The sequence below is a fragment of the Phocoena phocoena genome, chromosome 6 (genome assembly GCF_963924675.1).
Source record: "Phocoena phocoena chromosome 6, mPhoPho1.1, whole genome shotgun sequence".
In the NCBI taxonomy this organism is placed as follows: domain Eukaryota; kingdom Metazoa; phylum Chordata; class Mammalia; order Artiodactyla; family Phocoenidae; genus Phocoena; species Phocoena phocoena.
This window is the reverse complement of record NC_089224.1, coordinates 74,840,907-74,856,195: the sequence shown is the minus strand read 5'-3', so window position 1 is coordinate 74,856,195 and position 15,289 is coordinate 74,840,907. Positions and strand designations below refer to the sequence as shown.

The 15,289-nt window shown below is 40.4% G+C and overlaps 1 protein-coding gene across 25 annotated transcripts in view; it reads right to left on the bottom strand.

The window, feature by feature from the left end:
* The window catches only part of LOC136124176 (transducin-like enhancer protein 4), a 149,046-nt gene that overhangs the window by 65,187 nt on the left and 68,570 nt on the right, over nucleotides 1-15,289 (bottom strand). For 12 of the 25 annotated variants that reach the window (XM_065878648.1, XM_065878652.1, XM_065878669.1 and 9 more), the window contains 2 exons: nucleotides 13,378-13,579; nucleotides 12,101-12,117 (listed from right to left, as the gene is read on the bottom strand). In XM_065878648.1, the coding sequence (XP_065734720.1) occupies nucleotides 12,101-12,117; nucleotides 13,378-13,579 (219 nt within the window). Of the gene's footprint in view, nucleotides 1-10,490; nucleotides 10,500-12,100; nucleotides 12,118-13,370; nucleotides 13,588-15,289 lie in introns of all 25 variants that reach the window. The other 13 variants (XM_065878651.1, XM_065878666.1, XM_065878663.1 and 10 more) reach the window with 4 other exon arrangements.

The window sequence follows — 15,289 nt, the reverse complement described above, 5'->3', positions numbered from 1 at the left end:
GCCATGGCTCACGGTCGCTCCGCAGCATGTGGGATCCTCCCAGACCAGGGCACGAACCCGCATCCCCTGCATCGGCAGGCGGACTCTCAACCACAAAATTACTGCTTTTAACACACTTTGTCAAACACAGAGAAAGGAAAGAGCAGAGATTCAAACTCACTCAAACTCTTTTCCTCTCCTCACTATAGCCAGCTTACTCACTGCCATTTATTACTGTGGAATTTTCACTTCTTACCATGAGTGTGTAAGAATTTTTAGTTTGGGGCATAACGAATTGTGCTCGCAAAAAACAAATACTTGTCCAGGACACAAAAAACACAAGTTGAGAATGCTACTTCCTTCTAAAAGTCTTTAATATTCCCTGTAACTGTTGTATTTCTGAGGCTGCCTTCAGGTTAACAACTACAAAGTTGGTAACTTTAAAAAAGACTCTTGAAAGAAGAAAATTCCATCTGAATGGAATAGAGGCTATTTACTGGGAGCAGCAACAAAAAACTTTGTTTTCCTCATTCAGAGGAACTACCTGAAAAGCAAGTGAGTGGGCTGAAACACCCAGAAGTCTGATGATAATATTTGAGCTCTGTGGTCCAATTGTTTCACTGATTCCCACAAAACAGAATCTGAATGAGAGTAAAAGGCACCATCAAGACTGGGAGGCTACAGAACGTTGCCACTGGCATTGCTGTTGGTGTTTGCTAAAGGTTCCCTGTTTGCATGTATTTTGCACATCAGCCCTGGCAGCTTCCCGGGAACACTGCCTTCAGAAGCTAGTCCTCCAATCAGCATAGACTCGTTCTATATGCACATTTTAAGAGAATTCAGGACTAACTGGAAGCTCAAAGAAATGAAGGGGAACAATCCACTAATGTATTTTATTCTACTCAGAAGACATTATATCTCAGTTCCATACTTTAATAGGAAAACGATTTGAGGAAAGGGATTGCATCTAATCTTTACTATGCACCCCCAATGACGCAGTGCGGGCCTATTTGCCCTCCAGCTGCCAATCAATACCTACTGACTAACATTAAATAGTTTATTCAGACTGCATTGCTCAATTTTCAAGTTCATCTATCAATCCCAACAGGTTGCGAACTCAGAAACCATTAAAATGGTAACTTTTGCTCAGTTGTCTAACAGGAAATCAGGAGAATCAGCTACAGAGGTACAGCTGTGTCTTTTTAATATGCAAAGGAAAACATACAAATTGACAAATAGTTCTTCCTACTTAAAAGCCCCTCAATATTAATGACAATCAAGCCAATCAAATGGACTAGCATAAAGCACAGAGTTTTGCCTTAATACATTAACAAAATTTCTCACCCTACAAGTTAAACACAGCAGACTACATCCAACACGGGACATTTCATATGTAATATCCTTCTTTCCTCCCCAGGAAAGAGGGTCAACCCATAAGGCAGAATGGAGGCTGAGAAAAAAAGGGTAGAAGGAGAAAAAAGGAAGAAAAGGAAACTGAAAATGACAAGGGTGAGCAAAATGATTTAACAAGGGAGCATCTGGCGCTGACAGGAGGAACGGAACACACGCAGTACGTGGAGGGTGCTGCAGGCTGAGGGAGGGGTGCCTGTCTGAAAATTTTGTTGGGGGCAAGAATTGAAGACAATCCCGTTCGGAGTGGGGGAGTAACTCCTAATCGAACAATTCCAAAGTATTGTTCCCGGATGTGTCTCCATTTAGTCATAGTTTGCTCTCTTCTCCCAAGGGCAAAACTGTCACCAGCTCAGTTTAAAATTTCTCTAAATAAGGTCAGACTAGGTTACTACAAGATTTTATCAGCAAAACAGATTCCAGCCTAAGCTTCAGAAGTCTCATTCTGACAAGTCCAATATGGTTTGGTTATAATCCCTGGAGCAGGACTGGGGCTGGGGCAAAGGGTGTGGAATAACTCAGAGACCTTTCAAGTCCTGATAACTGTGGTATAAACACAAGTGATTATTTCAATTTTCTCTAAAGATTATTTTTTCAGGATAGCCCAATAAACCCAATAATGCCCAGACTTACTAGGAAATTTTTTATTCATTTCCCCATGCACCAGAAAATAAGCTAATAACGTCCCACTGAGAGCGCTGTCAAGCCAAATCCCTGCACTGCTGGATGCACCACCGGGATAAATCTCCCTTCACTTGCTGTTCCAGCATCCACTTGAGGGCTAGGTCCTGGGGACTGCTCCAGACACAGTGTCACAGGCACAAGCCTGAGTGGCCCAATCAGTGCCAAGAAAAGAACAAACTAAAAAAGATTAATTCACAGATGTTCATGCATTTCACATACACAGTGCCCCATGGCCCGTTGCTAGGGCAACGGGAGACCACCAGTGTGCGCTTTATTGGCTTTATGAAGTGTGTCTAGGGGACTATAGTCCGAGAAATGCTGCATAATAATAGTGTGGCTTTTCTGAAGCCTTGTTTTCAGTGTTTATCCACATTTAACCTTCCGAGTTTTATAAAGAGCATCGTTATGCATAGCCTTCAACCCCCCCCCACCGCCACCAAACTGCCTCAACTTCCTATCTAGAAACATTAAAATGCATCTCCTGGGGGTCCACTTTGGGAAGATCCATGTTAAAGTGCTCAACCAATTCCGCCGGCGGGGAGAGGGCCTACAACCATTTAAAAGATCACTGTATCAGTACAGTCAACCATATCAACCACTTCGGAACAGTGAAGAAGCTACAAAACCAGAACACACACATGCCCCTAATTTTCTGTGCATCAGGAAGAACCTTGCTTTTGACCATCAGGGATCGGTTTTCACCAGACGGAAGAGCAGAACCAGCGAGGCTTATCAGGCCAAAGTCTCTCCCTATCTGACAGAACGTTCTGTGATGATGGCTCTCTTCCACGCCTGCACTGGTAGGGCAGTTATGACAGACAGCCACACGCAGCTACCGAGGACTTGAAGTGTGGCCAGTGCAACAGAGAAGCTAGATTTTTAAATTTTATTTCATGTTAGCTATCTTAAATTTAATAGCTTTCTGTGGCTAGTGGCTACCATACTGGACAGCGCCGTTTTACTGGCTTACCAGACGACTACATACGTTTTGCAAAGTTCATAAAAACACTGTCTCTTCATGCTTCTAGCTTCTGCTTAATTCATAATACTCTTAACTCCAAGTAAATGTACACAGAACAGTATTCAGGGCTGTGGCTGCCTCTCGCTGTGTGGTTCCTAACAGCCCCCGGTACTCGGCCTAATCAGCCTGTTTCTTTGTCCAACAGGCCCCGGGATGAAGAGTGACTTTCCTCCCTCCCCCAACTCAGGGTGGGAGGTTAAAATCACAAATGTCACAACTCTCAGAGCAGTAGCACAGATCAAGTGTTAACCTAAAGGGAAGGGGTGGGTGAAGGGGAGAATACAGGCTGTCGGGGGAGAGGGAGGATCTGGAATGAAGAGGAGAAAAATAAAGCCAGTGAATAGATCAACAGAAGCAACAGCTTACATTCAGATTCACAGCAGAAAGAACACACCGAGACAATCGTTTCCTGGGAAAAGCTCAAGCCTAATGAGAATTTACTCTGCTCCTTTATGTGACAACCAGCCCTTTTGTGGCACGGGCTTCCTGACTGACAGGAACCCGGGGCCCCTTAATAGGATTTCCATATTATTTCCAACACCTGCCCAGAAGTTATTTGTTTACACTGAAGGAGGCAAGATTCTCAAATCAGACATCTGCTTCTAGTTCAGGCATATCTTAGGAAACCATCTAGAAAGCAGCTTTGTTACCATGGTGACATTTTTATTTTCCTCCTTTGGTTGGCTCAAAACATTAGCATTTCCAATTTTATTTTGTTGTTCAAAAGGCCAAATGTCGCTCAAGAAAACAGAAGTTTAAAGAAAGATAAATGAATACTCAAAAATTTCTAAAATAATTACAATGACTATAAGGAAGAATAAATAAAAATGAGGTATTATTACATTGCCTACTGGCTTCTCTCATTGGGTGGCATCACTAACCTGTTTACCTTTCCTCCCCTTCCCCTCTCCTTTTTCCCTTAAATATCAACACTCAGCAACTTGAAAAGTACCAATTTGGGGGGGGGGGGGGGAAGATTCATGAATCCTTAGGGTGTGATACAATTATAAATAAGTCCATTTTCATGAAAAAGAATTCAAGCTCACCCTACAGCCATGGTGAGGGACCGGAAAGTGTAAGCTTTTCATGAACATTAGTGGTTGAAGAAGGGATGGAATAACAAACAGTGTGAGGGAAGAAAGGCAGACTGCACTTGAGTAGATTTCACGCATGTGTATGTTACTGTTTTCCTGTTAGGGGTGGGGGGAGAAGGGGACTTAGCCACCAATTACAACTATCACGCATAAACAGAAATTAAAGTGACAATACTAGTAGTTGACACTTAAAATGCTTTTGTAAGTGTTAAAATGTATTACATACGGAAATATTTGGATTGGTTCTGAATAATGAATCTGATAAAGTCATATTACTTATTTTGTTCAGTTTTTAGATTCAAAGTAAAACCACCAAGTATTCAAACTAAGATTTAGTTCTGATTTGCCAGATATAAGCAGCATTTAGTCTTGAAATACGATTTCATCAGTTTCATGTAACAGCAAGTTTATTTAAAAGGATCCAAAACTTATTAATTAGTCAGCCCTCAGCAAACTTCCTTTCCAGTCTTCTTTCATGAAGCCCGAATTCTGTTCAACCCCGTCCCAAGGCAGCTGGCATGGTAATTACTAGATATGACTCCTCTTCACGTCCAGAATTACAGCCCTTGTTAGTGGCTGGCCCCCAGGTATACAGAGTCTTTAACCCAGAAGATATCTGAAGCACTTCAAAAACACAATAAAACAAAATATACAAGTTGGGTAGAGTTAAGTGTTATAGCAGAAATAATTCAAGAAACAGAGAAGTGAGGATACTGAGCATCCCCCTGGGTAATTTTATGATTTTTCCAGAGTGGGTTATAGTAAGTGTTACTATATAAGAATATTAAAAAGATTATGAACCATTCTTTCAAATAATCCTTTTGGCAGAATTATCTACATTTTGAGAAACAAATGCTTTTGAAATTCAAATGCCAATTTAAGCAAATAAATATTGAGCCCCTTTAAAATTGAAAAAAAAACATGTTGAATAAAAACTTTATGATGTAATATTTTTGCAAGAGATGAAATGCATTCTAATTAAGAACATTAGAGACATTAAACATGGGGATGAAAATGTCTGGTAACTAAGAGGTTTGGTTTATGGAGGAAAAGAATTAAACCTCCCTTGCCAAAAATCAGCTGGGGAAGGCAGGCCCCACAACCAGCCCCGCCCCTGCTAATTAATATTTGTTCTGCCTCAGTGATTGGTGGAGACAGCCCCAACCCCCACCACTAATCCATTCATGCTCACCACCTGAGGACCAGCTATGCCCTAAAGATACTTATTCATCTGTTTGACAAACAAACAATTATAACATATTTTCTGGAATTAGGGCACCCGTTACATTTCACACAGCTTACACGCCTAGAGACAGGTATCAATTAATACTGAACAAATTACTGCATCATAAACCCATAGAACAAAATTCCTGATGATTCTGTGATAAGGTAACTCTAAATAGGAAAATATATGACAGAAACAAATACCTCTACAATGAAATAAAAAAGCAAGCATAGTGCTGAAACACTTAATTTTTTTTTTTTTTTTGCGGTACGCGGGCCCCTCACTGCTGTGGCCTCTCCCACTGCAGAGCACAGGCTCCGGACGCGCAGGCCCAGCGGACATGGCTCACGGGCCCAGCTGCTCCGCGGCATGTGGGATCCTCCCAGACCGGGGCACGAACCTACGTCCCCTACATCGGCAGGCGGACTCGCCACCACTGAGCCACCAAGGAAACCCCTTACTCACCCTTGATTTGTCCTCCTGTACAGTTCCACCAAGAAGATAAGATTCTTGCCCTCAAGGAGCTAAGAATTTAGCGAGAGAGACCGATGCTGTGCTGGAGCTACACCCTTAAGGAAATAGATGTACTTAATATATTTTTAAAACCCTACTTGAAAATGTATTTTTAAAAGCCTAGCTTAAGCAATATGCATGTTTGGTAAGTGAAGCTGGATTGCAAATACATCACAGTCTGTGTATGAATGTAAAAGGATACAAATAGAATTCTATTTATTGATGATCAGCATACATTTCTAAAAATTTTACTCCCCGATTATTGGTAAACTCCACTGAGCTGTTTATCAACAACGTGTACAAGCAAACCTAGATGTCATTCTTCTACCCATTCTCTCATCATAAGAAAAAGACTCTTCCTAGTACGATTCAGGAGAAAGTCCTCTTGACACCACTGGGAAGCACGCAGAGACATCCAGAATATGGGCCATTCGTAGGAAGGCTGGCCCAGGTTCTTCAACAAATCAGTGGCACAGGAAAAATTTTAAAAGGAGGGAAACTCTTGCAAACCAATTCTTTGAAATAATCGAAGAAGTCTGCTTATAGGCTCGATATTAGAAGCTATCAAGGAATTATTTTTATTAAGTGATTAAAGGCATTATGGTTACTAAAAAAATGTCCATTGTTTAGAGAAATGTGTTGATTTTAGGTAATGAAGTACATAAGGGTAAAACGCATGCTGGAATTTGCTTCAGAATATTTTAGCAAAGAAACAAAGGAATAGATTAAAACGTGACTAAAAATTGATAGCTCTTATACCTTGATGTGAAGTATATGGAAGTATATGGAGGATCTTGGCACTATTATTTCTACTGCTGAGTATGTTTCAAATTTTTAACAACAAAGGATGAGACTGAGTCACCCAGAAAGCTTTCCTCTGAGGATGGCAATGGCTATGTGACCTTGGGCAAGGTCTCAACACCTCTAAACCTTTCCTCATATGTGATATAAGCAATAAATAAATAAACCTTTCCTCACCACCTACCTTCACGATGAAATCTGAACTATGAGCTATACATGCTCAGTGATCAGTGGGGTTGACTAGGTAACTAGGGTCCACAGAGGTTAGAGTGGATAAACTGGAGTGTCCAACTCACAGCCCTTAATGGCATACCTTCTTTTCTCAGATTACTGATGACTCAGGGGAAAATACGAGACAGTGCAAGCCCCACCACAGTTTAGTTTGTCGGTAGTGTTCGGGGTTTTTTGTTTTTTTGGGGTTTTTTTTGATTATACCTTCTCTTTATAGTATATTTTATGGATTTCAACTCTAGGCCTTTGTCTTTATATATAATGTGTCCTTCTAAAGTCTATAGGCAATTAATCCCACCAAGCTTTCTCACAAAGGGTTAAGATTACAAACCTTCCTACCTCACACAGTTGTATGGGGGAAAGGGAATGAGTGTTAAAACCGAAACTGCCTGGGCCAGTTATCCTCTCTTCTACTGGCCAACCTCTCCTCCTTCAAGTGGTTTCTTCTCTGCTTTCTCCCACACAGGACATGCGAGGGGTTAAACATATTAAAAGGCACACTCTTTTCAGACTGATATTCCCTTCCAACAGGAAAAAGAGGCAGAGGGGAACAAAAGCCAAGTCACACAGGTCACACAAGAACCTGGAACAGAACCCTTCACCATTAAGTCTTGATGTACAATGTGAAGCGGCAAACAGAAGTAATCATTCTGTTAATGCAAGCTAAAAACCCACCTTCACCTGTAACACCCAACTAATGAGGCAAAAGTGCTTTCTTGGCCCGAATCATACACTTCAATTTGAACATAAAAGGAGCCTTAGTCTAATTCTCATTGATAAACCTTTATTGCCAACAGAGAATAACTGGAAAGACAAGAAGAAAAGCACCGTATGATGTTTTAGTTATCTACCTAGAATAAATACCAAAATATAGCTATGACAGAATAAACAGGCATTGCCATAGATACAACTAATAAGCAGATCATTATGAAAACCCTTAAACAAAAACAAAGAATCCATACAGGACAGGGTTGGGGGGGCGGGATATAGTATATATACCCACAGAAGAGCATTTAGCTTGAAAAGTATCTATATGTAATTTTTTTTTTAAGTGCACTATCCATACTTACTTATACCAGCAAAAATTACAAAAGCTATAAAGTTCCGTATTGGTGGATTGTGTGGAAACATACTCAAATATTGCATATGGCACTTTTAGATGTTGCAGCGCTCTGGAGATTAATTTGGCAATGTACAAATCACTAAAAATGATCATACTCTTCGATGATGCATATGGCACTTTGGGGAAGACAATCCAATGAAATAATAAAAATAAAAACACCACCACTTAGAGAAAAAAAATGGACTTAGGCTACATTTTACAAATAAAAAATGGCAAATCCCTCACAGGACTGACTTGAGGTTACTGCATTCAGTATAAAAAACAGGATACATAACATACATAGGAAGGACTTAGGAAGTAATAATAAGCACAGTAACACCAACTTGGGAGAGGTCATGGAGCTAATCAACAGTTGGTGATAGGGAATTCTGCCACTTACATTCAAGTTGGTCTTGATTTGGGTGGCTAGTTTTTGCTAGAAGGTGTAGACATTTGGGGTGTAATGGGACTTATTTCTCAATCTCAGATTCCTACTAAGTTTTAGGCAACCTGGGCTTCACAGCTCTGAATCATGTCAGCCAATCAGGTGGAAACTGAGAGTGATATGAGGAACCTAATGACTCCTCTTCACGAACTGGGACCTCCAGCAACTAGGAAGCTCCTGGCAGCATGTGGGAATGTCTGCTCTCTCACCACTTTGGAGCCAACCCATTTCTACCCCTCAGCCCACAGGAGGGATAGGCAGTGGAAGCTCTCATTACCTCAGAAAATGTTTCCTCGGTTTCACTTATATCCTTTCAAAAGAAACTATAGAAGAAGTTAGAAAGTCCCCACTCAGGAAAGAGAAGTAGGAACCTATTTTGGGCTTTCCACCCTATCAGCTACGGGTGAGAGTGGACCGTGGTCTGTGTTTCCTGCCATTGTCAGCCCCAAATCTGAGGCTTACTGTGGGCACATGTATGAGGGTACTGGATGGCCAAGGAACAAGCGGGTGCCTCGGATCCTCACTTTAACAGCCCTAGAACACACACCATTCTGGTTTCTCCTCACCAAATAAAATGATTCTTGGACTCCTACAGTGCTTGCTCCTGTAGGTCCATGTTTACATTCTCCATCCTTGTTGAAAAATTCAGATACAGGTCTGTAAATAACAGGCTTAGGAATGAACTTGGCTAGTGGCTCTATAGAAAACAAGATCAATAAAGCCAATAGCATTTGGTTTAGTGGTCACAGAACTTCCGAGAAAAGAAAAGGAAGAAAAAGGCCCAACATTTTAACGAGGGAATTTCTTTCATTTTTACTTGATACCTAAAGGTAAAGCATCTTAATTACCTGAATCTTTACAGTAAGTTTAAATTTATATTTTATAAGCTATTCTGAAATCTGCCCTGTTTAATAATCTGTAACGTCAAAAAAAAAAACATTTTAAAGTGTCTCTCACAATTAAACCCATCCACAACCTTGCATAAATCAAAATTTTGCTACCATAACAAAATGTTACACTGGGGCTGTATAACATTGCCCACATCCTCATTACATGCAACACTAATTACTACCAGCAGATTCAGAATTTTCTGCACATTAGAGGCTTTTAGAGGAGCTATAAAAAATTTCAGGCACCATTAATTTAAATTTGTATTGAAATTTCCTTTTGACAGATGGCCAAAAATTACTTATTATTTAGAGTACCAGAGCTGCCTGTTTGCACATTAGAAGAGGAAAGGGAAAAATTAAAAGCAAGAAGGAAATTTATGTCACGTTCATTACCTGTTAAATGTTAAGGAGCATTATCCTGCATGAATAAATTATTTCATACAAGCCTGACTCCAGCTGCAGGCAACTGGCATGCTCCGGCTGATAAAAACCATCTCTAGTCACACAGCAGACAATCATAAAAAGCCCCTCTTAACCAGGAACCACTTACGGGAGGATGAGGACGATCGATGGAACAAGCAACTTACTGCTTCTCTGAGCATCACAGAACACATTTACAAAAATTAGTGAACTATTTCACCTTGCAAAGCCACAGGACAGCCCCAAACCTGACACAACACGACTTCAAATTCAAGAACAGTACCCCCAAAAATATCTATTTATAGCTACCATTCCATAATAAATCAAGGCAAAGTCATCCATCTCTATTTCCTTTTGTTTTTCCCCTGGCTTCCAAGCTATATAGATACTCACTCCCAGACTCATCCCGAATGATTATAGATGATTTCAAAATATACCCTACTCTGACGTGAGGGACTATAAAATGTAATTGACACAAAAGTGTGCACTGGAGTATAAATATTTTCACAGTCTTCTGGGACTGGGGCATGAGAGGAGGCTTTTGTTTAGTTCACTGGCCTGCCTGAAGGTATGTATTTATCACATGAAGCAGGGAATGTTTATGTTATTGGCCTCAGAATAACTAGACAGCCTTTCCAAGGGCTGCTACCAGCAAATCTTGGTCAATGCATTTACTTACTACTTCTTAAGTACATATGTGTGGAATACTTACTACACTCTGATTAAGAATGCTTTTTAATTTAGGTACTGATGTTCATATTGTACAACAAAGTACACAGCTGTAAATGCATAATTAAATAATTCAATGTGTGCAGTTCCAATTGTAAACGTTGACATTTCTATGGGTATGCAGATACCCTTTCAAATTACAAAGATTCTTGAAGGGTAAAATAGATACATTTTATTTTCCATCATTTAATGACTTTGGGGGAAAAAAAAAACCCTACTTCCCTTTTATTATAAAAGGACAAGGAATAAAGAGGCATTCAAAGTGACAGCACACGTGGTTTCAGGGGAAGATTTTAGTCTCCGTGTACATAACTTCATTAAAAACTGCAAGAGAGGACTTCCCTGGTAGCGCAGTGGTTAAGAATCCGCCTGCCAATGCAGGGGACACGGGTTCGAGCCCTGGTCCGGGAAGATCCCACATGCTGCGGAGCAGCTAAGCCCCTGTGCCACAACTGTTGAGCCTGTGCTCTAGAGCCCGCGAGCCACAGCTACTGAAGCCCGCGCACCTAGAGCCTGTGCTCTGCAACAAGAAGAGCCACCGCCATGAGAAGCCCGTGCACCACACCGAAGAGTAGCCCCCGCTCGCAGCAACTAGAGAAAGTCCATGTGCAGCAACGAAGAACCAATGCAACCAAAAATAAACAAACAAACAAACAAACAAATTGCAAGAGATGTAACTGCCTATGTTCCAAAACATTCAACTGTTGTAAAATACAAGAAAAGGAATTGACAGCATCTGTGCTTTAGCCAATGCTTGAGAACTGCCCTTGCTTTCTAATCTATACAAAATACAACGGCATGCGTAATACAATTATCCACAATACAGTAGCATATTTACATCGTGCCTGGCTCAAAAGTTACCAAGCAGTTTCACATTTTACTCATTTTCTGTCGTGGTAGCCTGTTTTTCTTGTTTGCTTACTATATAAATTCAGGCACCCTTAGCATACCCCATTGTGTATGGTATTACACAAGCACATCCAAATCATTAGGCCCTAACTACTTTTCCTCTTTCCCTACAACTTCTCTATAAAGAGACAGAGAAGGTAGATAAGACAACGCAAAACCTAAGGAGAATAACTTGCTATACTGGAAACCAAGATGTCATTAAATTAAAGAAAAAAAACTCTTTCTGGTGAAGAAAAATGCTCTTAAATGTTTTGATAAAGAGTTTTGTAGGATGGAACTGTTTCCCAAAATGTTTATTTCCTTAAAAACCAATTTTTTCCCATTATTATTTATCTTATAGCCAAAGCTTAACTGAAGAAAAGCAGTTATTCTTTTTCACATGGCAAAGACATAATAAAAAGAGCAATGCAAGCCAGATCTTATAATCCAATCTTGATCTATAAATCTGATTCTGATAGAGAAATGGGACCAATATCTTAAAAAATCTCAAACGCACAACTGAAAGCAATATAAAAATGCAGTTTACCACTATTTGGTACAGCCCACCAAATCATCCTGTAAATCTCAAAGAATCCATTACTACATTTATGCAAATCATTGAGAGCCCCCTTTTAAGCCATTCCTTCATCTGTAATTTTGAGTCCTACCTTGATGGAATCTCTGTCTATAGGCAAAACAGCAGCAAAGGCAGAGCAAATGGGGAGAAGAAGGAAAAAAAGAAAAGTACCAGTTAGTTTACATAAAATCATACATTTGTCAAATTTGATCTCTGCTAAATAGTAAATGGCACAGTTGTCAACTTTGCTGTAAAGTGAATTATTAATATTACTAGACCAGATCCACAAAGCGCCAATTTACCTTTGACACAATTTCAGAAACCAAAGCTGGATATTTGTGTTACTTATACTCCTTTCCGACTTTTCCACTTATAGAAGTATTTATAGACATGCCTCAGCTCTGGACCATAGCACTAAGATAACTGAATGACGAACAGTACAGGGTTTCCAACATCAGAGATGGGAAATTTATGTTTATGTGATAAAAATCATTGACCCAAGATTATAATTCATGGTAATGACACTGAAACAAGAACAGATATGAGGTTTTAATTATAACCACACCCTTTCGACCAATGAACCACCCATGTACTACGTAAATTCCCACAAAGGAATGCTGGGAGAGACTTTTGTTTTTCTGCCATTAACTAACTAAAACTACTAATAAACACCATACAAACACAGAGTCACATCAAAATGTCTCTGCACCATCATCTATTTTAGTGGAGGGAAGAAACCAACCTAGAAGGAGCACAACTGGCCTTACAATCAATTCTTTACGTAAACAACTGTTGTTCTTAGAGGCAGAAATGAGTTCATTTCATGCTTCTAAACAGACTGGGTGAAAGAGGTAGTTAAACCAACAGATTTCATTAATTTGGGCTGTACTTTCTCAATTACTAAGACTACTGAAATTGTTTTCTTACCTGCAAGATTCTCACTGCATTATATGTGATTTATAAGTAATAACTGAGGCTGTCAAACGAGTAAATGATCAGTAAATCTTTCCCCAAAATAGATTTGGTCAAAATTAGCTATTAACGCCACTCACTATTTCAAACACAGGGCACTGTGGCACTTCATTACTGATTTAGACTTGGGGAACTTAGGGGGTAGCAAGGGATCAGAGGCAATAACCAGGAAATGCATCCCCCCCATGCCTTTCGGAAGCACATTAACTCTTGCCAACCACTACGGTATCATTTGGCAAAAGACTGCTTCCAATCATTAATTCACCTTCCAGGGGAAATCCTTTGTTTAGTCACTGCTAAAACGAAATCCAGAAACAAGAATAAACAATGACATACAGACCTACCCTCAGCAACAGGTAGGTAATATCAGACTGACATCCCGAGAAAACTGCTTACCTCTTTGGTGATCATTGTCATGATGCTTCTTCTCATCTTTAACTGGAAGGTGAGACTGGCCTCCGAGGGCACTGGAGAGGGCCAGAAGGCCGGCACTGCTACCGATGGGTGGAATGGCAGGGGGCTGAAGCCCTGAAGGGTGCGGGGTCAGAGGCACTGGCAGACCATGTCCATGTGATAAATGCTGGGCCTGGAGTTGTTGCTGCTGTGAGAAACCAGACAAAGATATTGAACTTGTTCCCTGTATCCGAGACACCCCCCAACAACAAAAGGAGAGGAAAGAGGTGCAAAAAGATCCTGGAAAGCCCAGCACCCATGAAAAAAAGGTTTATTCTTTACATATATATATATATATATATATATATATATATAAAAGGGAAGGAGACGAATAATAGAGAAATGCTATCTTTTTTACTTGGACTTGGTGGTTTTGCAATGCACTGTAAATAACCTAATTTTTAAGTAGTGAACCTAATTTACTTTTAATAGATGAAATTAGATTTAACAAAGCATCTGTATTTTGGTCTCCAAAACATAAAGCCTCACTATCATACATCTCTAATCAAAACATATATGTGACTGTTAAAGCAGTTATGTTGAAGAAAAAAAGCTTGAAAATTGAGAAAATTAGTGTTAAACAGTTCTCCCAGAACCACTGCACAGCATGTGTCGACAGTTAATTTGAAAGAGAAAACCTGAATTAACAACCCAGAAAAGGAAACTGGTTGCAGCCACCGTTTTAAGCCCTTTAAGTGTCCTCAGTGGTACTTGAGCAAATTACTAAAGAAAATCTAACGTAGCAAGGCTTGGGTCCTCCTGTAGGCTTGCTCAATAATGCTGAAATAATTGGGCACTCTGTGCACGTTTAGTGATGCTCGAATGAAAAGCTAGAGGCCTGCCCTTGTACTCTTCTCCAGCGGCCGCCTCTGTGTTGTGACAGGTTTATCTGAGTGGGACTGTGATGCATGCACCAGTAACTGTACTGACAAGAGTTTAAAGTCATTTTTACCGGCACACTGGCAACACATGGAGAAAGCCCTCGAGAGGCCGGAAGGGGAGTGCTTGACCTTAGCCGAGGCTGCAGCAAGCTGGGCTCCAGGGACCGAGGTGGGCAGGCCTTGCTGCCTCTTCCGAGGGGGAGACGGGGGAGGGGTGGTGATCGGAGGGTATTCAGTTAAATATATCCCTCAACAGGGGCCCCACACCAACCAATACCCTGATTAACAATGTTCTGTGAGGACAAGTGTTGAGAAATTCTCAGACCAACTTCTGTAGTGATTACATTTTAATTAATACCTTTAGAATCACTTTTTAGGCCTATCCTGTGATAGCTGAACAGTCTCTTCTATAATTTTCTTTCCAAGCAGGACTGCACAAAATAGCTTTCTCAAGAATGTGTGGGGTGGCACGTTCTGCTCCCCTTCACTGGTAAGAATCATCTTGAAAAGTATTTCAAAGAAAAACGTGAGTTTTTTTTTTTTCTCCTCCCCAAATTACTTTTACTTCCCTTCTCTACCCCTCTGTATCTCTTCCTGCGTCTGACAATAAACGTCCAAAGGTAGCCCTACTTAGTTCTTCTCTCCAAGTGACCTGCACCTACTTACTGTACATGCACTTAAAGTACAGTCAATAAAATAGTACTAACACTTTTAAGACAACTTTACATACATAAAATGGCAAATTGGAGCAGTAATAAAGACACCCCACCAACCAATGCCCACCCTAAAGTCCTGCCAACGTGCTACCTAAATGGAGAGTTCAAATTAATGTCGTCCTTCATTTGAGTGGCCAAAATCAAGTTCATTAATTCTTTATGTACTGTTACTTAGTTGTGACCAAAAAACACGAGCACACAATAGTTTCTAAACATGTAGAAAATAGGTCTATGAAGAAACAAGGCCTTCAGCTAAAT